Source organism: Natrix helvetica (assembly GCF_964273705.1).
Source record: "Natrix helvetica genome assembly, chromosome: 4".
NCBI lineage: Eukaryota > Metazoa > Chordata > Lepidosauria > Squamata > Natricidae > Natrix > Natrix helvetica.
The window spans coordinates 4,438,690-4,461,846 of NC_138550.1; the positions used below are offsets into that span (position 1 = coordinate 4,438,690).

Consider the following 23,157-nt stretch of genomic DNA (forward strand, 5'->3'; position numbering starts at 1 on the left):
GTCCACAGGTCTTAAAGGGGCAGAGAATTCTGGGACCTGAAGTCCACAGGTCTTAAAGGGGCAGAGAATTCTGGGACTTGAAGTCCACAGGTCTTAAAGGGGCAGAGAATTCTGGGACCTGAAGTCCACAGGTCTTAAAGGGGCAGAGAATTCTGGGACCTGAAGTCCACAGGTCTTAAAGGGGCAGAGAATTCTGGGACCTGAAGTCCACAGGTCTTAAAGGGGCAGAGAATTCTGGGACCTGAAGTCCACAGGTCTTAAAGGGGCAGAGAATTCTGGGACCTGAAGTCCACAGGTCTTAAAGGGGCAGAGAATTCTGGGACTTGAAGTCCACAGGTCTTAAAGGGGCAGAGAATTCTGGGACCTGAAGTTCACAGGTCTTAAAGGGGCAGAGAATTCTGGGACCTGAAGTCCACAGGTCTTAAAGGGGCAGAGAATTCTGGGACCTGAAGTCCACAGGTCTTAAAGGGGCAGAGAATTCTGGGACTTGAAGTCCACAGGTCTTAAAGGGGCAGAGACTGAGAAACACTGATTTAACTCAAAACAAAAACAAAAGGACTCTTATAAAAAGGAAAAAAAAAAGGAAGAATGAAAGAAATTGCAATACCTTTGTCTCCAGGCAGGATGGAGCGATAAAAACGATCTCTCCTTTTCTTTTCTTCAGGGTTAGGAGGCAGGGGTTTCGAGCCATGGTTGAGGGTACCGACATCTTTGCTGCTGGAGCAGATCATGGTGCTTGTATTCCGCATGGGAGGGGCTGGCGGCTTGTCTTCTGGGTTGAGGCCACTGTTGGACATCTTCAGCGACAGCTACAGCTAGGATGGAGAAGAAAGGATGTAAAACGAGGACTGAGCCAGGCAAATGTTGTACTTCCAACCGGCAGCGAAATTGGACAAAATGGGGAAGAAATTGGCATTTCTCACCCCCCCACAGGGTTTTAAAATATTTAAATGTGACTAACAGGTATTTCATTTTAACTTTGGGCGCTGGTGTTGTGGCCCCCCAGCAACCAGCGGATCAGATTCGGACAGTGAGGAGGTTGGGGAGGAAGATGGGCCAGTCCTGGAGTCTGGGGAAGGCTCGGACGAGGGCTCTATGTTGCAGGCAGAGAGAGGCCAGAGCCGTATGCCAGTTATCAGCTGCCTTCGGAGTCGGAGATCAGTGTGGCAGAAGAACAGCTGGAGCCTGTTTCCATTGTGTGCATGCGCAGAGCTGCCAGGAGAAGAGAACAGCTAAGGAACAGGGGGCGACTCGGGAGTAAAGGCACAGGTGGACAGTGAATGGCCCCTCCCATAGGGAATAAAGAGGAGCAAAAGGGGAGTGGAGTTTGCAGGAGATAATTAGTTCAATTCAAGAGGGTGAAGATCTGTTCCTGGCTCCTTGCCAAGGAATTGCTGCTACAGCATGGAGTTTAGAAGATATCGGCCTGGCAGCTCTCCAAGCCTGATCAAGGTCTGTAGTTGTGAAATCTCACGAAAGAGACTTTGCTGGAGAGGAATTCCCTTTAACCTAAATAAAAGAGGTTTTATCGGGACGAGGAGTCAGCTTCATGAACTTGGGAAGCCTTGGTCAGAATAGCTTGGCAATTGACTCACATTTATGACGGTTGCAGTGTCCCGGGGTCATGTAATCCTCTTTTGGGACCTTCTGACAAACAAGTCAGCAGGGAAGGCAGATTCACTTAACAACTGCGTTGCCTTACATAAAAACAACAATGATTTGCTTAACAACTGTGGCAAGAATTTAACAGTTGCTAAATTAGTAACCCAGTTGTTAAGTGAACCTGGTTTTCCCAATCACTTTGCTTGTCAGAAGATAGAAATAGGGGATCACCTGACCACGGGACACTGCAACCGTCATAAATACCAGTCAGTTGTCAAGCATCCAAATAGTAAATCATGTGACCGTGGGGATGCTGCAAACGGTCATTAAGTGTGAAAAACAGTCATTGGCAACTTTTTGCCATGGCATGGTAACTTTGAACGGTCACCAAATGGACCGTTGTCACTCGAGGACTATCTGTATCTGCTGCGAACTCCAGGTAAGTGACAGGAAGGGCATCCGGCCAGTAAATGCTCAGCTCCATCCAGTCATCCCGACTCCACCACAAGTTAAGGAGGGATTACAGAAAAAAAATTGAATCCATTCTTTGCATTGGCTCTTTTTGTAGAAAGTAAAACCCATTTTCTGGCAAAAAATATATATCCCAAATTAAAGGCACGGTCGCCGGTAGCTGAATGGCTGTAAATACTTGACACACACCGAAACAACACCGAAACAGTGGAACGACTTGCCTCCAGAAGTTGTGGGTGTGTCACCACGGGAGGTTTTTAAGAATAAACTGAACAATCATTTGTTCGAAGTAGTATACGGTTTCCTGCTTCAACAGGGGGTTGGACTAGAAGACCTCCAAGGTCCCCTCCAGCTCTGTTATTCTTAAAGTGGCTAATGGTTAGGGCAGTGATAGCAAACCTATGGCACGCATGCCAGAGGTGGCACGCAGCCATTTCTGTGAGAACACACACCGTTGCCAGCTGCTCTTCACGGGCACTGGAGCACCAGAAAATGGCCTGAAAACCGCTCAAAAACGCCCCAAAATCAGGTCATTTTAGGGCCATTTTCAGGCTGTTTTTCGTGCCGTTTTCAGGTACTGTATTTTTCGGAGTATAAGACGCACCTTTTTTCCTCAAAAAAGAGGCTGAAAATCTGGGTGTGTCTTATACACCGAATACAGCATTTTTTGCCTCCCGAAACCAAGCCCCCTTCACCAAAATGGCCGTGCAGAGCCTTATGGAGGCTTCCAGAGAGCTCCCGGGGGCTGGGGAGGGCAGAAATGAGCAAGAAACGAGCCGTTTTTGCCTCCCCCCCTCAGCACTTTATAAGCCTCCATAAGGCTATGCATGCATTTTGTGGGACAAAAAACAGGTCCGTTTTCATGAAAAACGGGCTGTTTCCCCCCCCCCCCACACACACACTTCAAGGCTATTCATGCCTTTTACAGGCCCTCGGGAGGCTTGCAGAGTGCAAAACCTTTTTTTTTTCCCTTTTGGCAAGCTCTTTAACTGATTGATGAGAATTAGATTGATCAAGTGCTGTGGCAGCAGAAACACCTACCTATCTACTGTATTTCTCTCTCTCTCTATTTCTCTCTCTCTATCCCTCTACCTACCTACTCTCTCTCTCTCTCCCCCACCTACCTACTGTATTTCTCTCTCTCTCTATTTCGCTCTCTCTCTACCCCTTTATCTATCTATCTACCTACCTACCTAACTACTCTCTCTCTCCCTATCTATTGTATTTCTCTCTCTATCCCTCTACCTACCTACCTACACACACTCTCTCTCCCTATCTACCTACTGTATTTCTCTCTCTCTTTCTCTCTCTATTCCTTTCTCTACCTAACTACCTCACTACTCTCTCTCCCCCTACCTATCTACTGTATTTCTCTCTCTATCTCTTTCTCCCTCTCTCTCTATCCCTTTCTCTACCTACCTACCTAACTACTCTCTCTCTCCCTATCTACTGTATTTCTCTCTCTCTATCCCTCTACCTACCTACACACTCACTCACTCTCCCTACCTACTATATTTCTCTCTATTTCTCTCTCTATATATCCCTTTATCTACCTCCCTCCCTCCCTAATTACTCTCTCTCTCCCTACCTAGCTATCTACTGTATTTCTCTCTCTTTCTCCCTCTCCCTTTATCTACCTACTTAACTACTCTCTCTCTCCCTACCTACCTACTGTATTTCTCTCTCTTTCTGTTCCTGTCTATCCCTCTATCTACCTACCTACTTTAAAAAAAAAGCCTCTTCAAAACCTTGGTGCGTCTTATACTCCGTCTTATACTCCAAATAATATGGTAGTTTTCAGGCTATTTTCGGCCCAAAAATGGCCCCCAAAATGGCCAAAAAACCAGGCAGCTGGTCTCTGGGTTTCCGGCATACGCACAAACGCATATGCAAATATATTCCGATTTGGGCACTTGGTGCCAAAAAGGTTCGCCATCAGTGGGTTAAAATAATCCTGGCTTAGGGCGTCCCTGTGTCAGCCCTGAATGCAAATATTAATGGTGGCTTTGGCGCAATGCCATCCTTGCGCCCGCGCCAACATTGTGCGTGGTTGGCTGCCTGGCCAAACCGCAGGATTTCTGACAAGCATCGCTGTCTCAGTTTACCTGCCTTTTTAGCCTGAGTGAAGATCCGACCAATAAAACCTCCAGAATCCCTGTTTCATATCTGCCTATCCTGGCAAGGGCTTCCGTGCCTCAGTTTCTCTTTTTCTCTTTTATTGTCAAGGTTGGAAAGACGGATGCACATGTAGCCCCTCCCTCAGAGAGGGTCTGCTGTTCGTGGCCTCATATGGCAGCCATGCCTTCTCAAGGCAAAATTTTAAATTAAGGAAATGTGCACAGCATGCCAATTTCCTTGTATTTCCTTAACTGGAATATTTATCTTTCTGGGCTCAACAAGCAGATCCTGTTTCTTGTCTCCCTTCCTTCCTTCCCTCTCCTTTCTTTTCCTTTTCCTTCTTTCCATTTTAGTCATTGCTCTGTTTTCTGGGTTTATTTAAAAAAGTGTTCCTCAACATTGAATTAGACAAATGGGAAAAATTTTGGGGAACAAACTTAAAAATGACACTCTCGGTCGCATATAAGGAAAACCAGTATAAAATGTTTTACAGATGGCACCTAGTACCAACAAGGTTAGCCAAAATATCGGCAAATACATCCCCAAAATGTTGGAAATGCGAATCAATACATGGAACATACTATCATCTATGGTGGACCTGTGAGGAGGCTAAAAAGTTTTGGAAAAAGATCCAAAAGTGGCTGGAGGCAATAACGGGATTTAAAATAGATTGGAAACCGGAAATTTTCTTATTAGGATTACTGCCTACAAAATACAAAAAAGAAATCCAGTACTTAATATTGCATATAATAACGGCGGCAAGGATTGCCTATGCCCAGAAATGGAAAAACAAGCTAACCCCAAGCGAAGAGGAAATAATAAGAAAGGTGATGGACTGTGCCAAAATGGACAAATTAACTAAAGAAATCCAGGGAAAAGAAGAATCAGAATTCTATCAGATATGGGATAAATGGTATAGGTGGATGGAGGAAAGAAATAGGAATCCTAGGCGATAAATAAACAGAATGTGGTAGCTCTCATAGATGGTTGTCGGTGTTAAAATGTTTATCCATTGAATAATATAAATACGAATGTCTCTTGATAAAAGTACTCTCAAAACAAATGTAGCTAAAGGAGAATGTGGGTATCGTTTTTGATTTAAAATGCACAATTTAATGTGAATGAAGTATAAAGAATGATTGTAGTAATGCACGGAACTCAAATGTAACCAATTGACATGCTAGCTGGCAGTTGTATTGAAGAGTGTTTTGTCTGTGTGTTATTTGTCTAATTAAAACAATAAAAAAAATAAAAAAAATAAAAAAGTGTTCCTTTACCTACCTTCCTTCCTTCCTTTCCTTTCCTCCTTTCCTTCCCTTTCTTTTCCTTTTCCTTCCTTCCATTTTTTATTCCTTCTGATATTATCTAGCTTGTTGTTGTTTTTTTAAAATACTTTCAGTCATTGCTATTTTATGGGTAGATGACAAAGCAATTTTAAAAAAATAAAAACATTCCATCGTCCTACAATGTACGCACAATAACTTTAATTCAGAAAGCACTCTTTTACATCACACTAAAGTTGTGGTGTGGCAGGGAAAGTCCTGCGCTGGCCCCAGGAGATCCAGGTTCGAGTTCTCCCTCAACTATGGAACTGTCCTAGGAGAGATAGGATGCTACAAACATTGATCAACTGGAGTTCCTGAACAAGAAATGGGAATAAGAATATCACAAATTGATAAGTAAAATTAATGGTGTTGAGGGGTATTTTTTTCTATCTATCTATCTATCTATCTATCTATCATCTATCTATCTATCTATCTATCTATCATCTATCTATCTATCTATCTATCTATCTATCTATCTATTTCTCCTCATCTCTCCAACTCTCCTATCTCTCCATCTATCATCTATCATCCATTTATCTATCTATCTATCTATCTATCATCTATCTATCTATCTATCTATCTATCTATCTATCTATCTATCTATCTATCTATCATCTATCTATCTCTGTTCATCCATCTATCTATCATCCTATCTATTTCTCCTCATCTCTCCAACTCTCTATCTCTCCTCTCTCTTATCTCTCCATCTATCATCTACCATCCATTTCTCCTTCTATCATCTATCTATCTATCTATCTATCTATCTATCTATCTATCATCAATCATCTATCTATCTATCTATCTATCTATCTATCTATCATCTCTATCTATCTATCATCTATTTATCTATCTCTGCTCATCCATCTATCTATCTATCTACCTACCTACCTACCTACCTACCTATCTCTATAGCCCTCGACCTACCACCACACCTGAGCCCCAAAGTTTCAGTATTTTCTTTTTGCCACACTGCAGTGAATCACTGCAGTCCTTAAGCAAATCTGGCTTCCCACACTGATTTTACTTTTTCGAAAGCCAGCTGGGTAGGTCATAAGTGCCAATTACATGATCCCAAGACAGTGTAACCATCATAAATATGAGTCGGCTGCCAAGTGTCCGAATGGCGATCCCGTGACCATGGGGGAATGCTACGACGGTCGTAAGTGTGAAAAGTAGTCCTAACTCCCTTTTTTTCAGCGCCGTTGTAAGTACGAACCATCCCTCAACAAAGGATTTTAAGTCAAGGAACACCTGTATAAAAGGTAAAGGTTCCCCTAGCACATCTGTGCTACTCATTCCCGACTCTAGGGGGCGATGCTCATCAAAGTCGAAGAGCCAGCGCTGTCCGAAGAGGTCGCCGTGGTCATGTCGCCGGCATGACTCAATGCTGAAAGGCGCACAGAACGCAGTTTACCTTCCCACCAAAGGTGGTTCCTATTTTTCTACTTGCATTTTTTATGTGCTTTCGAACTGCTAGGTTGGCAGAAACTGGGACAAGTCATGGGAGCTCACTCCGTTATGCGGCGCTGGGGATTCGAACTGCCAAACTGCCAACCTACTGATCAACAAACTCAGCGTCTTAGCCACTGAGTCCCTTTTACTACCTGTATACTTTTTGCAATTCCCTTGATTTTCTATCTTATTTTTCCCTCCAAATTTCTTTCAATTTCCCTCAGAGTTGAGCGAAATAAGGGAAAGCAGAGGCCGCAGACGGCTGGCGGTAAAATGCAGGAATTTTTTCAACCTCGCACAAACGGACACGACACTAAAAGGAACAAAAAAGACAGGTCAGAAATGCTACACGTTCCACCTATGTAAAATTCACCCAAATTTCCCCTTTTCCTTATGGGTGGGAGAGGGAAAATCTCATAAAAGCAGACGGGCTTTGATGAAACCGAACGAGGTAGGGAAGAAAATGCCTGAGCCAGCACTAGGCCGAGCCTCCCGCTTTCCAATTATCTGCATTTCCCCCAGAAGACCTCGTAAAAAGGAGCATTTATAATTCATGGGAGTCTCGGAAAGCAGGCCTTTGTAGGATTAAGTCGGTATAAATTTCAAGGGAGGAAAAAGAACCAAGATGCCTGTTAAGGAAGGAGTCAAGAAACCTTACAGAACAGAATACGGAATAACACGAGTTGGAAGGGACTTGGAGGTCATCCAGTCCAACCCCCTGCTCAGGCAGGAGACCCTGCACCATTCCAGACAAATGGCTGTCTTCTTAAAAACACTTCGGTGATCGGCAAGATGTCGGCAAGGAAATAAAAGAGAAGCGAACGGGGAGTGGAGTTTGCAGGAGACCATTAGTTCGCGACTCGCCGAGACTCCTTGCCAAGTTCTGCAGATATCGGCCTGGCCACTCTCCAAGCCAGAGAAGGTCTGTGACTTGGAGGTCATCCAGTCCAGCCCCCTGCTCAGGCAGGAGATCCTGTACCATTCCAGAGAAATGGCTGTCTTCTTAATAACACTTCGGTGATCAGCAAGATGTCGGCAAGGAAATAAAAGAGGAGCAAAAGGGGAGTGGAGTTTGCAGGAGACCATTAGTTCACTTAATTGGTTTGTGACTCTCTGAGAGTCTTTGCCAAGTTCTGCAGATATGGGCCTGGAAGCTCTCCCAGCCAGATAAGGTCTGTGACTTGGAGGTCATCTAGTCCAACCCCCTGCTCAGGCAGGAGACCCTGTACCATTCGAGACAAACGGCTGCCTTCTTAAAAACACTTCGGTGATTGGCAAGATGTCCTATAGGCTGGCCTCGACTTACGACTGAAACTGAGCCCAAAATTGAAAGTCAGTCTAGTGATTAAATCACCGGGATAGAAAGCAGGGAGATGGTGAGTTCTAGTCCTGCCTTAGGCATGAAAGATGACTTTGGGCCAATCGCTCTCCCTCAACCTAACCTACCTAACAGAGTTGTTGTTGTGGGGAAAATAGAAGGTGTGCTGCATATGTTCGCCCCTTTGAGTTATTTGTAAAAATAGGCAGGATGTAAATCAATAAAATAACAATTCAGTTCCTTTCCCTTCTTGCATTTCCAGCTCAGAAAGTGTTGTGGCCTGCCAGGATGCAGTGGCAGACAGTGAGGAGGTTGGGGAGGAACCTGGGCCAGTCCTGGAGTCTGGGGAAGGATCGGACGAGGGCTCTGTGTCAGAGGCAGAGAGGGGGCCAGGGCCGTCAGACAGTTATCAGCTGCCTTCGGAGTCCAGACATCAGTGAGGCAGAAGAACAGCTGGAGCCTGTTCCCAGTGTGCGCATGCACAGAGCTGCCAGACGAAGTAAATTGCTAAAGAACAGGGGTCGACTCAGGAGTAAGGCCACAGGTGGACGATGAATGGCCCCTCCCAGAGGGAATAAAAGAGGAGCGACAGGGGAGGGGAGTTTGCAGGAGTCAATTAGTTCCCTTCATTGGTTTATGACTCTCCAAGTCTCCTTGCCAAGTTTTGCAGAGATCGGCCTGTCAGCTCTCCAAGCCAGAGAAGGTCTGTGACTGTAAATCCTCCCTTGAAAGACTTTGCTGGATGTGAATGAGCAGAATTCACAGTCAATTAATAAAATGTTTTTTTTGTCGGGACCAGGAGTTTGCTTCATGCTCTTGGGAAGCCTCGGTCAGGACAGAAAGGGCCCGGTTTCTCTAAACCTCAAAAAGATCTAATATCTATAATATAAAAATAATTCGGCTTATTTTTCATTCCCTTTGAGTGTTTCTCAAACTTGGCAACTTTCAGAATGGGGTGGACTTCAGCTCCCAGAATTCCCTAGCCGGTATGCTGGCTGGGGAATTCTGGGAGTTGAAGTCTTCCCATCTCCAAGCTACCAATATTGGACACCAGGGACCTAAATTAATCAACCAAAGAAAAAGCACGTGCAGTAAAAATCAGTCGCTTGATCAAAATTTGGAAACTTGGTGATGAACTCATATTTACGACGGTGGCCGTGTCCCTGATCTCCTTTTGTGACTGTCCGACAAGCAAAGTCAGTGGGATAGCCCAATTTACTTAGCCATCATGTGACTAACTTAATGAGTGCAATGATTCACTTAAGAACGGTGGCAAGAAATGGGGCCAAACTCGCATAACGACCGTCTCGCTTAGCAACAGAAATGTTGGGCTTCATTGTGGTCATAAGTCGAGGACTACCTGTTGGTGAATTCTCCTCAGTCCCTATGTGTCAATTCTTCCAAACTGCACACAAAGAATGTGAGACTCAGCAAAAAATAAACTTAAAAAATCAACCCCCTCTTTATTTTCCCCCATCCCACCTCCAAAAACCCGCCCATTTAGCAGAAAAGCAAGTTTCTAGTCCCACCCACCAGAGAGGTATGCTTGAGTGCCTCTGGACAATGGCGGCCAAAATCCAGAGGGAGAAGTGACCGCAGGCGAGTGTCAGCGGCTACCAGCGACTTCTCATCTCGGGGGATTAAAATTAGGGGCGTGAGGGGTTTGCAAAGTCACAGCGGATGCAAAATACATCCAATTAAAGACTTGTGGTAGCGCCGAAAGAGCTCTGCTAAAACAACACTGTTCAAAGTTTTTCAGACCGTGGAATTTGTTAGTTTAAAAAAAAAATATTCTGGATTCCTGATCCATTGTTTTTATGACGGAAAATTAACTACATTTGAACGAACTTTCTTTTTTAAAAAACCATGGGAGATTATTTCAGAATAGGATGGAGTGGAGTAGAGCAGAGTCTACAATAGGACAGAATAGAGTAGAGTAGAGTAGAGTAGAATAGAATTCAGAATAGAATAGAATAGGGGAATAAGAATAGAATAGAATAAAATATGGGAATAAGAATAGAATAGAACAGAACAGAATAGAATATGGAAATAAGAATAGAGTACAGTAGAATAGAATTCAGAATAGAATAGAATAGAATATGGGAATAAGAATAGAATAGAATATGGGAATAAGAATAGAGAGTAGAGTAGAGTAGGGTAGAATAGAATAGAATTCAGAATAGAATAGAATTCAGAATAGAATAGAATAAAATATGGGAATAAGAATAGAATAGAATAGAATATGGAAATAAGAATAGAGTAGAGAGTAGAATAAAGTAGAATAGAATTCAGAATAGAATAGAATATGGGAATAAGAATAGAATAGAATATGGGAATAAGAATAGAATAGAATAGAATAGAATATGGGAATAAGAATAGAGAGTAGAGTAGAGTAGAGTAGAGTAGGGTAGAATAGAATAGAATTCAGAATAGAATAGAATAGAATATGGGAATAAGAATAGAATAGAATAGAATATGGGAATAAGAATAGAGTAGAGAGTAGAATAAAGTAGAATAGAATTCAGAATAGAATAGAATAGAATAGAATATGGGAATAAGAATAGAGAGTAGAGTAGAGTAGGGTAGAATAGAATTCAGAATAGAATAGAATAGAATAGAATAGAATATGGGAATAAGAATAGAGTAGAGAGTAGAATAAAGTAGAATAGAATTCAGAATAGAATAGAATAGAATAGAATATGGGAATAAGAATAGAGTAGAGAGTAGAATAAAGTAGAATAGAATTCAGAATAGAATAGAATAGAATAGAATATGGGAATAAGAATAGAGAGTAGAGTAGAGTAGGGTAGAATAGAATTCAGAATAGAATAGAATAGAATAGAATAGAATAGAATATGGGAATAAGAATAGAATAGGATAGGATAGGATAGGATAGGATAGGATAGGATAGGATAGGATAGGATAGAACAGAACAGAACTCTTTATTGACCAAGTGTGATTGGACATACAAGGAATTTGTCTCTGTTGCATAAGCTCTCTGTGTACATACAAGCAACCAGGGATAAATCATGATCATATTCATAAAATACATTCATCATAAATTATAAAATATGATTACTGTGGCGAGATTGCAGATACAGGACTTACAACAGTTAATTTAGTGACCGTTCATTTTTTAAGTCTTTTCACACTTACGACCGTTGCGGCATCTCCATCTCCGTGTGATCAAAATTCAAACGCTTGGCAACTGACTCATATTTATGACGGGTTGTAGTGTCCCGGGGGATCTTGTGATTTTGCAACCTTCCGACCAGTAAACTCAATGGGAAGCCAGATTCACTTTAACAACTTTGTTACTAACTTAACAGCTGCAGCGATCCACTTAACAACGGTGGCAAGAAAGGTCGTAAAATGAGGCAGAAACTCACTTCACAACTGTCTCGCTTCGTAACGGAAATTTTGGGTAGTCCTCCGTTGAGGATTTCCCATGCACGCTTTCTTCACCGGCTTTAAGCTGACTAGGCGATTCCTAAATTGCCACCATGGATGCTTATTCTTATTTTATTTTGTGTTTTTTTTTTTTTTAATTTTATTTTGGCAATTAAAGGATGTTTCCAATAATACCCGACTGATAAATCTTTGCTTTGGGGTGGCCATCAAAATAACTTTCAGGCCGACTTCAATTCCAAGGCAGTCCCCGGGGAGCAATATTGACTTCCACTTTAATGTCAGCCGCTGACCTCAAAGAAATCTCCTGCAATAAATATTGCAGAAGCTTCTCGGACCAATATTTTGGAGCAAATAACAATAGTCAGGCACCGCAGATCCTTTTTAAAATCTATTTCCAGATATGCATATATATATATATATTATTGCCTGAGACCTCCTCTTTCAAAATTCATTTTCTTGCTTTCGAGTCAAAATGTTATTTGGGAGAAGGAGAAGCTTTCAATCAGGAAATTGGCCATCCCAATCAGAATAACCTGCATTTTATTCGGGGCTATTTTTAAGAGCGATCAAGTTCACCGTATAAATAAATGTGCCATCCCCAGCCAAGCCTTCTAAGATTACAGCTGCGCTGGGAGGTTGAGCAAAAGCACGCAGGCCCATTTCAGAAATAAAACTGTCCCTTATGAAAACTAGATCGGAGAAATATAAACCTGAACGTTTTAGTTTGCTTTCAAAGTCTGGAATCACGCCACTTTTCCCTCGAGATCCAAAAAAGGCAAGATTTTAATCAAGTCGAAAGCTCTCCAAATCGATGCGAAGGAGGCATTTTTGTAGGCAATTTTTAAAAAGCTTCGTTTTCTTCTGAATTCCCTCTTATGTGAGACCTGGGAGTTTTGTTCACACAACTGGCTTTGCCAATTCTGTTAAGGAGATTGCAAACCAAACCAAGTTTTAAACCTGGTTAACACGACCCTGTTCTGGTGGTTTAGCCAGGGATGCGAAAGGCAAACGAGTGAAAGTTTGAGGGGCCGTATAAATATTTTCAATAAATAAATAAATACAATAAACAGAGGAGATTAACAGAGTTGAAAGGGACCTGCGAGGTCATTTAGCCAACCCCCTGCCCAAGCAAGAGACCCTACACCATTTCTGACAAATGGCAGGCCAATCTCTTCTGGAAAGCCTCCAGTGGTGAAGCTTCCACAATTTCTGAAGGCAACTTCTGTTCCATGGATTGATTGTTCTCCCCGTCAGAAAATTTCTCCTTATTTCCAAGTTGAATCTCTCCTTGGTCAGTTTCCATCCAATTTTCCTTGTCTGGCCTTCGGGTGCTTTGGAGAATAGCTTGACCTCCTCCTCTCTGTGGCAGCCCCTCAAACACTGGAAGATGCTCTCGTGTCTCCCCTGGTCCTTCTCTTCACTAGATCAGCCATGCCCAGTTCCTGCAACCGTCCATCATATGTTTGAGCCTCCAGTCCCCTCATCATCTTGGTTGCTCTTCTCTGCACTCTTTCTAGAGTCTCCACATCTTTTTTATAGTGTGGTGGCCAAAACTGGATGCAGTACTCTAGGTGTGGCCTTACTAAGGCTTTACAGAGTGGTGTTAGTACCTCCCTTGATTTTGATTGTATCCCTCTGTTAATGCATTTTAGGATTGCATTTACTTTTTTGGCTGCCGCCGCACACGGCTGGCTCATATTTAACTGGATGCATAAATAAATAACCCTCTCATAATAAATCAATAAACCTGCCTGTTTACGTTATGATTGATATAATACAATAGCAGAGTTGGAAGGGTCCTTGGAGGTCTTCTAGTCCAACCCCCTGCCTAGGCAGGAAACCCTATACCGTTCCAGACAAATGGCTATCCAACATCTTCTTAAAGACTTCCAGTGTTGGAGCATTCACAACCTCTGGAGGCAAGCTGTTCCACTGATTTATTGTTCTAACTGTCAGGAAATTTCTCCTCAGTTCTAAGTTGCTTCTCTCCTTGATTAGTTTCCACCCATTGCTTCTTGTTCTACCCTCAGGTGCCTTGGAGAATAGTTTGACTCCCTCTTCTTTGTGGATTGCATGCATGTGGGAATGCAGAAATAGCTCCTTTCAATAACCAGGTCAATCAGATTATGGGAAGGCAGCCAAGTTGTCCCATTTGGGATTGGTTGAACATTTTGGTCTAAGATGGCAAATATGGTCCAGCCAAAACTTAGGATACTTGCTGTTAAATTAGCAGTAACCATTTAACCTGCTTTCTCTATGAGACATTTATCTCCCCTAAAGGTTACTACATAGCCAACTCCTAACCAAGCTCTTACAGGTGTCTGGGAGAAGCTACGATGACATCACACATGCTATGATGTCATTGTACAGATAGTCCTTGACTTACGACCACAATTGAGCCCAAAATTTCTGTTGCCAAGGGAGACAGGCGTTAAGTGCATTTCGCGCCATTTTACGATCTTCCTAGCCAAAGTTGTTGAATGAATCATTACAAGTGTTAGTAACACGGTTGTTAAGTGAATCTGGCTTCCCCGTGCTTGTCAGAAGGTCGCAAAAGGGTCACTGTGACCGTCATAAATGTGAGCCAGTTGCCATGCATCTGAATTTTGATTGCATGACCACCGTCATAAGTGTGAAAAACGGTCACTATTTCCACTGCTCTTGTAGTGACCAGTTAGCGACCATTCAAAGTTACAGCAGCACTGAAAAAAGTGACTTATGACCATTTTGCACACTTACGACCATTGCTGCATTTTGACGTGGCAACAGACTCGCATTTATGACGGTCACAGTGTCCCTTTTGCAACCTTCTGACAAGCACGGGGAAGCCAGATTCACTTAACAACAGTGTTACTAACAACTGTAGTGATTCACTCAACAACTTTGGCTAGGAAAATCGTAAAATGGCACAAAATTCACTTAACGCCTGTCTCCCTTGGCAACAGACATTTTGGGCTCAATTGTGGTCGTAAGTCAAGGACTATCTGTACAATGACATCATAGCATGTGTGATGTCATCGTAGCTTCTCCCAGACACCTGTGAGACCTTAGTAACAACCATGTTACTAATTGAACAACTACAGTGATTCGCTTAACAATGGTGGCGAGAAAGGCTATAAAATGGGCCCAAATTCACTTAACAACCGTCTCGCTTAGCAATGGAAATTTGGGGGCCTCCAAATGGTGGCTCCCAACCTGAATAATTAAAAGAACTTAAGAAAACTTAAAACTTAAAAGAACTCTTGAGCCAAGAGACCGCAAGAACAAGAAAAAAGGTGCAAAGGCGAAAAAATAATGGACGAAAATACATACATGGTTAGAAAAAATGTTAACGCAACATAGACTATAAGCCACAAATATTTCTGTTAGGCCTAGTACCCGAAAAATACAATAAAGGGAATATATATATATATATATATATATATATATATATATATATATATATATATATATATATATATATATATATATATATATATATATATATATATATATATTTAATATTACATGTCTTGACAGTAGCAAGAATGGTACATGCGCGACATTGGAAAAACAAGGAACCCCCCCATAGAAGATGATGTGATTTAAAAAAATACGAGATTGGGCAGAAATGGGTAGGTGGGCATTCAAGATAAAAAGATACAGACTACTTAACAAACATGGGACTTATTCTATCAATGGTTGGACAATAGAAGTGGAAATCAGAAAGTGGAAAAATACTATTATGTATGTTTTATGTTTAATATATTATTAAATTATATACCAGTGATGGCGAACCTTTTTTGGCTCGCGTGCCACAAGTGGGGGGAGCGCAGGGGGGTCGAGTGCGGGTGTGCCGCACCCATAATGCAACGTGTGACCCCCCCAGTGCGCATGCGCGCACAACGCGTGACACCCCCCCCATTTTTACATGCTTTTTTCGCCCTCCCCAGGCTCCAAAGGCTTTATAGGAGCCTGGGGAGGGCGAAAAGAGCCTCCCCCGCCCCCCCCGCCCCCCCGAGGCTTTAGGAACCATCCCTGAAGCCTCCGAGGGGGCGGGGGAGGCTCTTTTCGCCCTCCCCAGGCTCCTATAAAGCCTCTGGAGCCTGGGGAGGGCGAAAAATAGCTTTTAAAAAGGTGAACTCAGGTGGCCAGCGCGCTCGCGTGCCCTGACAAATGGCTCCGCGTGCCATAGGTTCGCCATCACGGTTATATACTATTACATAAGCAAATTAACCCAGACAACACGCTGTTTGTAAAACATGTATGTTAAGGAAAATATATAAATAAACAGTTGGTTTTTTTTAAAGAGGGGTGTTTCAAACCCGAGACACCAAGGTCAGCTGGGAAAATTCCTTCTGTAATCCTCAAAGACCCCATTCATGCACAGACATCGGGAACAAGCCATGATGACATCATTTCCTCCCCCCTTCTACAAGCCACATCAAACCATTATCAGTCACTGACGTTTCTTGGTGGGACATCACATGTCGTGCATCACGCATGAAAAACAAATTTGCTTTGAGGGAACACAGAACATTTCTTTCATGGGATCTCACAAAACCACTTTCCATGTTGAGGATCAGTTGACTTACCGCTTCCCACGAGACCCAAGGCAGAATCATTGAGGAAAATGGGGTTGAATTAGCAAGCAGAAAAAGCAGAATCGCTTGATAATGCCAGGAAAGGATGTCTGTATCAGATACAGACAGTCCTTGACTTATGACCGTCTCTTAGCAACCGTTTTATGACAGACCCCCCCCTCCACCCAAAGATACAGGTGGTCCTCCACTTTATGACCACAATTGAGGCCCAGGTTGACTTGAGACGTTTGCTGAGTGAATTTTGCCCTATTTTATGACCGTCCTCGCCGCAGTTGTTAAGTGAATCATTGCAGTTGTTAAGTTAGTCACACGGTTGTTAAGTGAATCCGGCTTCCCCATTGTCTTCGCTTGTCAGAAGGCCGCAAAAGGAGAATCTCGTGATCCTGGGACGCAGCGTCCGTCATAAATATGAGTCAGTTGTCAAGCGCCTGAATTTTGATCACCTGACCACAGGGACGCACGGCAGTCGTAAGTGTGAAAAATGGTCACAAGTCACTTTTTTCAGGGCCGTCGTAACTTTGAACGGCCACTAAACAAATGGTTGTAAATGTGAGCAGGTTATACGTAGCGCCCAACTCTAGTTCTGCATTCAATATTTGCTATTTTCTCCTAGCTGGATAAAAGCCACAAAAATAAAACGGAACAATTGCACAGATCCGTCCCTGGGTGACAAAGTAAACTAGCATTGGTGAAGGTGATTCAGGTATTATAAATAAAAAGAAATCACAATTTAAGTCATCCGCATATCGTGTAGTCCTGAGTCAGAATTTTAAATATAGCATCGGTGTTGAAGTTCTATGCCAACATAATGAGTGAACAGCTCATTTATGTCCGTTCAGTCTTTGAAAATATGTCTGCCTGTCTTGTCTATCTGCCATGGTTCTTAAGTGAATCACTGCAGTTGTTAAATTAGTAACACAATTGTGTTACACAACTGTGTTACTAATTTAACAACTGCAGTCACCTGGTGATCGGCCCAAAGTCACCCAGCTGAACTAAAACTCACAGTGTCCCATTTTGTAATCTGGGGTCTTAACTCCTAGACCAGGGGTGTCCAAACTTGGGAACTTTAAGACTTGTGGACTTCAACTCCCAGAATTCCCTAGCCAGCCATGCTGGCTGGGGAATTCTGGGAGTTGAAGTCCACAAGTCTTAAAGTTCCCAAGTTTGGACACCCCTATCCTAGACCAAAGTGGTCCTTGCTAAGTTATTTTTCTAAATCTGATGAAGGGGCCTTGAGATGCCAAAGCATTTCCTTTCTTTTTCTTTCTTTCCTTCTTTCTTTCTTTCTTTCTTTCTTTCTTTCTTTCTTTCTTTCTTTCTTCCTTCCTTCCTTCCTCTCTCTCTCTCTCTCTCTCTCTCTCTCTCTCCCCTCCCTCTCTCATACACACACACACAAGCTCACTTGGTTTAATAAAAGTATTGCTTCTCTAGATTTTCTTAAAATTCCCATAAAGATCAACTTTTCTTAGTGCTGTAATAGAAGTGAGCAACAATAAGACTACAGCTCATCATCCAAGCACACTATTAGCCCACATCTAAATCCATTTAGAATAGAACAGAATAACAGAGTTGGAAGGGACCTTGGAGGTCTTCTAGTCCACCCCCCTGCTTAGGCTGGAAACCCTACACCACTTCAGACAAATGGATATCCGACAGCTTCTGAAAAGTTTTTCAAGACATTTGCCAGCTGCTGGGATCCTTGCAAAAGAGACCATCTTTGTAGCCTTCGAGGTCCCTAGAGGCCATCCAGCCTACCCCCCCTCCCTCATTCTCAATCCGGGAGGGCAAAGGAAAGCATGCCAGACAGATGGTTCTCTTCTTCCTGCTCGAACCCATCCAGTGCAAGCCACACCTCAGGACCAAGTTGTGTCAGATTCAATTTAGTATCATGCCTGCGTTTTCAAACACGGTAAGCAGAACATTAATTAACACGGGAGGCAAGAGGGAAAACAGCCCTAGCCTTTTTCATCAATGGTCCCCTTATCATCCAAACTGCTTGCGCAGCAATTTGGGCACAATTATTTTAGCTCCTATATAGTGCAAAAAAGCAGCAGAACCTGGGGGATTTCTTTCCCTCCCTCCCTCCTTCCTTCCTTCCCTTTACCCCCCTCTCTCTTCCTTCCTTCCCTCCTTCCCTCTTCTCACTTCTTTCCTTCCCTCTCTTCCCTTTTGTCTTCCTTCCCTCTTCTCTTCCTCTCCCCCTTTTCTCCCTTCCTTCCCTCCCTCTCTCTTCTCTCCCTATTCTTTCCCTCTCTCCCTCCTTCCCTTTTTCTCTTCCTTTCTTCCCTATTCCTTCCCTCCCTCCCTCTTTTCACTTCTTTCCTTCCCTCTCTTCCCTTTTGTCTTCCTTCCCTCTTCTCTTCCTCTCCCCCTTTTCTCCCTTCCTTCCCTCCCTCTCTCTTCTCTCCCTATTCTTTCCCTCTCTCCCTCCTTCCCTTTTTCTCTTCCTTTCTTCCCTATTCCTTCCCTCCCTCCCTCTTTTCACTTCTTTCCTTCCCTCTCTTCCCTTTTGTCTTCCTTCCCTCTTTCCCTCTTCCTTCCTTCCTTCCCTCCCTCCCCTTTTCTCTTTCTTCCCTCTGCCTCCCCTTCCTTCCCTCCATCCTTCCCCTTTCCTTCCTTCCTTCCTTCCTTCCTTCCTTCCTTCCTTCCTTCCTTCCTTCCTTCTTTCCTTCTTCCCACTCCTGGCTTGTGTTGAATATCAACCATGTTGTTAAATTAGTACATTAGGGAAACAAAGTCAGTCCAGCAAGCCCTGCCATTTCTCAGATCTGCCAACCTAAACCCGCCTGGCGTCAGTGGTTCCTTATGGGGAATACCACAAGGAGAGGCGATTCAAACAGTCACCAAGAGTGAAAACTGTGTCCTGCGTATTTCCACCCACAAAGGAAGCCTTGTATCGTTTTCCAGTTCATAAAATGTAATATATATGACGAGAAGGGGAGGGAGGGAGGGGAGGAAGAAGAGAGGAAAAGGAGTGAGAGTAAATGAAAGGAAAGGGGGAGAGGAGAGGGGGAGAAAGGAAAAGAAGGAGGGAAGGGAATGAGAGTAAATGAAAGCAAGGGAGGGAGGGGGGAAGGAAAGGGAAAGGAAAGGAGAAAGGAAAGGAGGAAGGGAAGGAGGAAGGGAAGGGAAAGAAAGGAAAGGAGGAAGGGAAAGGAAAAGAAAGGAGGAAGGGAAGGGAAAGAAAGAAAGAAAGAAAGAAAGAAAGAAAGAAAGAAAGAAAGAAAGAAAGAAAGAAAGAAAGAAAGAAAAAGAAAGGAATCTCCCAATCAAAAGAGATGACCAGCTAAAAAACAGAATTTCACATGTGCTTTGGGATGAATCGACTTTAGTAAAGATTTTAAAAGTTTGATGATCCCTTGGCATAAAATTGCACCCACCCTCATTTCTCAATGCTGTTTCAAGGAGACCCAAGTTTTTACCAGGTTAAAACCAGAGTTCACCTATTTACTTCTAGGATTGCAAAGAGGAACCGGGCATCTCATTAGAAGCCGATAAGCATGCCCAAACTGTATTTATTTATTATATCGTCTTTTTTCCCAAGGCTCAAGCAGGTTCCCTTAATTTTATCCTCACAATAACCCTGCGAGGGAGGCCTGGGCTGAGAAACTGAGAGAAGCCCCCAAAATACCTTGCAGGTTTCTCTCCACCGGTTCATTCATTCAACATCTTCATTCTAAGTGACTCTCAACAACTCACAACAGTTAAAAACAACAACAGCCCCCGAAAAAACCAGTACACAAACACAAATCCTTCACAGAGCGGGAAATGTATGGACTTCAACTCCCAGAATTCCCCAGCCAGCTTGTTTTAAGATGTCGGGACAGCGACTGCTGCCTGGGGGATTCTGGGAGTTGAAGTCCACCCATCTTAAAAGTTGCCAGTGTTAAGAAACCCCGTGCTAAAGAGAGATCAACCGGAAAGTTGCACACAGCAACAATTGTGTGACGCGCTGAGATGCCTCACAACCAGGACACCTGCAACCGTTCGCACAACTTGAGCAATGGACTTTCGTAACAGTTGATAAGCGCGCATCGTGGAGAGAAAGCTGTAAGAATATTCTCCCCCTCTGTTTGCCAGGGTTTTCTTTTTTCTTTCTTTCACACAATTAATTCCAGTTGAGTTGTGTGAAAAAACAATTTAAGTCCCTGTTTTGTCAACCTGATCCGGTTTTGTTTTTGCAATTATATTTTATTATTTAGAGAAAATCGAGGTAGCCATTCCACTGGGCAGCCTAGAAAAAAAACCTGAATTAAAGGTAGTCCTCGACTTACGGCAAGTGAGCCCAGAATTTATATTGCTAAGTGAGACACTTCTTCAAGTAAATTTTGGCCCATTCGACGATTTTTCTTGCCACCATTGTTAAGTGGATCACTGCAGTTGTTCAATTAGTGACACGGTTGTTAAGTGAATCTGGATTTTCCCGGATGAATTTGCTGGTTAGAAGGCCGCAAAAGGGGATCGCGTGACCCCGGGACGCTGCGACCGTCGTAAATGTGAACCGGTTTTCACGCAGATTACCTATAGATAAAGGTAGTCCTTGTTTTACAGCTGTTTTTTAAGCGATGATTCGAAGTTACACCATTGCTGAAAAAAAGTGACTTATGAGCAGTCCTCAGCTTTACGGCCATTTGCAGTAGCCCCATGATCACAAAATCAAAATTCAGACGCTTGGCAACTGACTCGTATTTATGACGGTTGCAGCTTCACGGGGGTCATGTGATCTCCTTTTGTGACCTGACTTCATTTAGTGACCGTTCACTCACATTTTTCACAGTTTGGCAACTCACTCATATTTATAATGGTTGTACTCTGTGTGTGTGTGTGTGTGTGTGTGTGTCACCTGGTCTCCTTTTGTAACCTGACAAGTAAAGTCCATGGGGACTTAACTCACTTAACAACCATGTTACTAACTTAACTGCAGCGTGTTGTAACCTGGTGGCAGAGTCAGACAGCGAGGAGGTTGGGGAGGAACCTGGGCCAGTCCTGGAGTCTGGGGATGGCTCTGATGAGGGCTCTGTGTTGGAGGCAGAGGGGGGCCAGGGCCATCTGACAGTTATCAGCTGCCTTCAGAGTCAGAGATCAGTGAGGCAGAAGAACAGCTGGAGCCTCTTCCCAGTGTGCGCATGCGCAGAGTTGCCAGACGAAGGGAACAGCTAAAGGACAGGGGTCGACTTGGGAGTAAGGCCACAGGTGGACAATGAATGGCCCTTCCCAGAGGAAATAAAAGAGGAACGAAAAGGGAGTGGAGTTTGCAGGAGACAATTAGTTCGCTTAATTGGTTCGTGACTCACCGAGATTCCTTGCCAAGTTTTGCAGGTATCGGACTGGCAGCTCTCCAAGCCAGAGAAGGTCTGTGACTGTAAAACCTCCCTCGAAAGACTTTGCTGGATGTGAATGAGCAGAATTCACAGGAAATTAATAAAAGGTTTTGTCGGGACAAGGAGTATGGGAATAAAGAGGAGCGAAAGGGGAGTGGAGTTTGCAGGAGACAATCAGTTCAATTCATTAGGGTGAAGATCTGTTCCTGACTTCTTGCCAAGGAATTGCTGCTACAGCATGGCGTTTAGAAGATCTCGGCCTGATAAAGGTCTGTAGTTGTGAAATCTCATGAAAGACTCTCGGCTGGGACTGGAGAGGAATTCCCTTTAACTTAAATAAAAGAGGTTTTATCAGGCCGAGGAGTCAGCATCCTGCTCTTGGGAAGCCTAGGTCAGCACACAGGGGATTCCCTGAACAACTGTGGCAAGGAAGGCTGTAAAATGAGGCAAAACTCACGTAACAAGTGCCTCGCTTAGCAACGGGAATATTGGGCTCAATTGTGGCCGTTCAGCCGAGGACTACCTGTGTTCCAATGGCCCAAGAGAGGGTTAATTAAATTCAAGCAACTTCAGGGGTATGAAAACTAAAATTTTAGCATCCTCCTTCCATGGAAAAACCGGTTTGTGGAATTGAGAGGGGAGGCTTAAGCAGGAAGCGGGCCGGGGAAAAGGAGGGAAGAGAAATAAACGAATGCAGCTTGCTTGCTCGGGACATCACACATGGTTCTCGTTAGGAGGCATCAATGAAAAACCCCACCCATTGCCTGTCAGGATTTCTCGATCATAACCAGAGGCACCAGCCACCCACAAAGAAGGACTGGACCTTCCAAATCGTGAGAATGCCACAATTCATTCAGAAAAAACTTGTGGCAGCATTTCAAGCCAGAAAAACCTCTGGAAAGAATGTGAGATCTCAACGGCAGAAGACGGCACAAAGATGGCACAAAGCTAGAAGACTTAAAATAAAGGTGGGTTCAGTTCCCACAGAGGATGATGGGGCTCCAAGCACTTCCAAGGTATGGAAGCAGGACGCTCTCTGATGCAGGAGGTGGGGAACTCAGCCAGCTGACCTCGGCGCGGATGGGTTATGTAGTTGGCCCTTTCGGCGGGCAACGAGAAGCCAGACGTCAAAGGGTACCGTTCTATATGGCTGATTTGTTTGAGCATGGCAGAATAGGAGAGCAAAGCAATGATCCCTGGTTAAACCTGGGTTTGGTGTGTCGTGTGAACCTGCCAGTGGTATTTTCCAGGTTCATTTTTTTACAAGCGCAAACCATCTTCCACGGTGTTGAGGTATACCAAATCTTTACTAGGGAGAAGTCTCAGAGCAGGAGTGTCCAACCTTGGCAACTTTAAGACCTGTGGACCTCAACTCCCAGAATTCCCCAGTCAGGATGGATGGATGGAAGGAAGGGAGGAAGGAAGGAAAAGAGGGAGGGAGGAAAAAAGAGAGAAAGGAAGGAAAAGAGGGAGGAAGGGAGGAAAAAGAAAGAAAGGAAGGAGGGAGGAAGGAAAAAAGGAAGGAAAGAGGAAGGAAGGAAGGAGAGAAAGAG

The 23,157-nt window shown here is 43.6% G+C and overlaps 1 protein-coding gene across 1 annotated transcript in view; it reads right to left on the reverse strand.

The window, feature by feature from the left end:
- The window catches only part of PAK1 (p21 (RAC1) activated kinase 1), a 71,949-nt gene that overhangs the window by 43,085 nt on the left and 5,707 nt on the right, over positions 1-23,157 (reverse strand). The window contains exon 2 of the mRNA XM_081949971.1: positions 608-815. Within this exon, the coding sequence (XP_081806097.1) occupies positions 608-797 (190 nt within the window). The 5' untranslated portion in view covers positions 798-815. The remainder of the gene's footprint in view (positions 1-607; positions 816-23,157) is intronic.